This window comes from Heterodontus francisci, unplaced genomic scaffold, assembly GCF_036365525.1.
Source record: "Heterodontus francisci isolate sHetFra1 unplaced genomic scaffold, sHetFra1.hap1 HAP1_SCAFFOLD_158, whole genome shotgun sequence".
Classification (NCBI taxonomy): domain Eukaryota; kingdom Metazoa; phylum Chordata; class Chondrichthyes; order Heterodontiformes; family Heterodontidae; genus Heterodontus; species Heterodontus francisci.
The window spans coordinates 1404323-1406153 of NW_027140332.1; the positions used below are offsets into that span (position 1 = coordinate 1404323).

At 51.1% G+C, this 1831-nt stretch overlaps 1 protein-coding gene across 1 annotated transcript; it reads right to left on the reverse strand.

The window, feature by feature from the left end:
- Positions 1-719: 719 nt before the first annotated feature.
- On the reverse strand, positions 720-1613 carry LOC137359287 (probable G-protein coupled receptor 139). The gene has a single exon (XM_068025325.1). The coding sequence runs from the start codon at positions 1539-1541 to the stop codon at positions 720-722; it is 822 nt and encodes a 273-aa protein (XP_067881426.1). The 5' UTR covers positions 1542-1613.
- Positions 1614-1831: the final 218 nt, after the last annotated feature.

Consider the following 1831-nt stretch of genomic DNA (forward strand, 5'->3'; position numbering starts at 1 on the left):
GAGACAGGTTGCGCCCTCAGTCACCCGTCAACACGGGAAACAGATGCCGCCCCCACTCGTCCGTCAACCATGGAAACAGACCCCTCACCCACTCCCCCGTCACCACGTGAAACAGACCCCGCCCCCACTTCTCCGTCACCGTGGGAAACAGACACCGTCCCCACTCCTCCTTCACCCTCGAAACAGATCACCGCACCCACTTCATCGTCACCATGGAAATAGGCCCGCTCCACGCCTCAATCATCGTGTAAACAAACATGCCCCCCTCACCTCCGTCACCCTGGGAAAAGGCACCGCCTCATCGCCTCCGTCTGCCTGGGAAACAGGCTCCGCCCCCACTCATCCCTCACCCTGGGAAACAGGCCCCGCCCGGCACCTCCGTCAGCATGGGCAACAGGCCCCGCCCGCTCTCCCCGTCATCCTGGGTAGCAGGACCGCCCTCACTCGACCGTCATATTTGGAAACAGGCCCCGCCCCCTCTCCTCCGTCACCCTGGGAAAAAAGCCCCGCCCTTGCTCTTCCGTCACCCTCGGAAACAGTCCCCGCCCTCACTTCCCGTTACCATTGGAAATAGGCCCCGCTCCCGCTCAGTCAACAGAGTGACAGGCCCCGACCCCGCTCTGTCTCCATGTTGACAGGCCCCGCCCCCTCTCTGTCTCCACAGTGAGAGGTTCCGCCCCATCAGCTGCTGGAAATAGTCAGTGATTCAATTCCCCTCATCACTGAATGAATTTCACAATCGTAGTAAAGGGATATTTCAGCGCATTCTTCAACTGCTCCCTGAACTGCGTCTGGGTCACAGCATAAATTGCAGTGTTTGTGCAGCAACTCAGGAGCTGCAGCATGAATCCCAATTCCAGCAGAAGCCACGGCAGATAAAAAGGCTCATACCCCAAATCATACATCCGTGCCCATATCGAATACACCATAAGCACTGCCCACAACAGGATGAAATTCCCCGAGATAACTAACAGTAAAATGATGGATTTCCTTCGACTCTCCATCTCTGTGTCTCTGCGACTTTCCCCTCTTCTGTGAGCTCGGAGTCTCCTGCGTCCTCTGCTGCTCACTAAAATGTGCCTGACGGTAAGAGCGTTGAGCAACAGAATCACCATAAATGGGATCCCAGGGGTTAGAATGTTGTGGAGGAACTCTATTGTTACCCAGATACGAGAATTCCGAACACCAGCTGTTAAATAACAAAACCACGGTTCGTTCATCAGCCAATATCGACCTGACAACATAAAATACCAGAAGATGTTCTTGAAGCAGCTCAGCACAGTCACTGTTGCCAGAACCACAGATGACGTTTTCTCACTGCAATATTTACTTTTTAGTTTCTGGCAACAAATGGCCACAAATCGATCAAAGGTGAAAGTGACGGTGAACCAGACAGAACAGTCTGTGGCTGCGTAAAGCAGGACGGCGTGGATATTACACACAGAGATGGACTGCACGAACTGAAACTGTTCCTCATAAACAATGGGAATGTGTCTCAATATAAGGTCCAGGATAATGACAAGTAGATCCGCCGCTGACATGGCCACCAGGTAGCGAGTGACACATTTGGAGAGACCGCACTTTCCCTGAGACAGGATCCCAATCGTTAACAAGTTAACTGCGAGGAAGGGAAATAAAAAGAGAAATGAAATATCAAGCTGGGAGCAAAGTTACATGTTTGTTTGAGGACTTATTGAGATTTATAAATTTGTTCTTGTATCCAGTGATATATCGAAATGTTGGGACCTGAATGAACAAATGGAAAGGTCTGTGATACGGTAAAAGGCGGGAGAGATTAAATAACAAAAGTATCATATTGAAATTGGTAAAC

Bases quoted from the DNA above. Each gene is read 5' to 3' on its own strand.
- LOC137359287 (XM_068025325.1), bottom strand. From the start codon at position 1,541: ATGTCAGCGGCGGATCTACTTGTCATTATCCTGGACCTTATATTGAGA.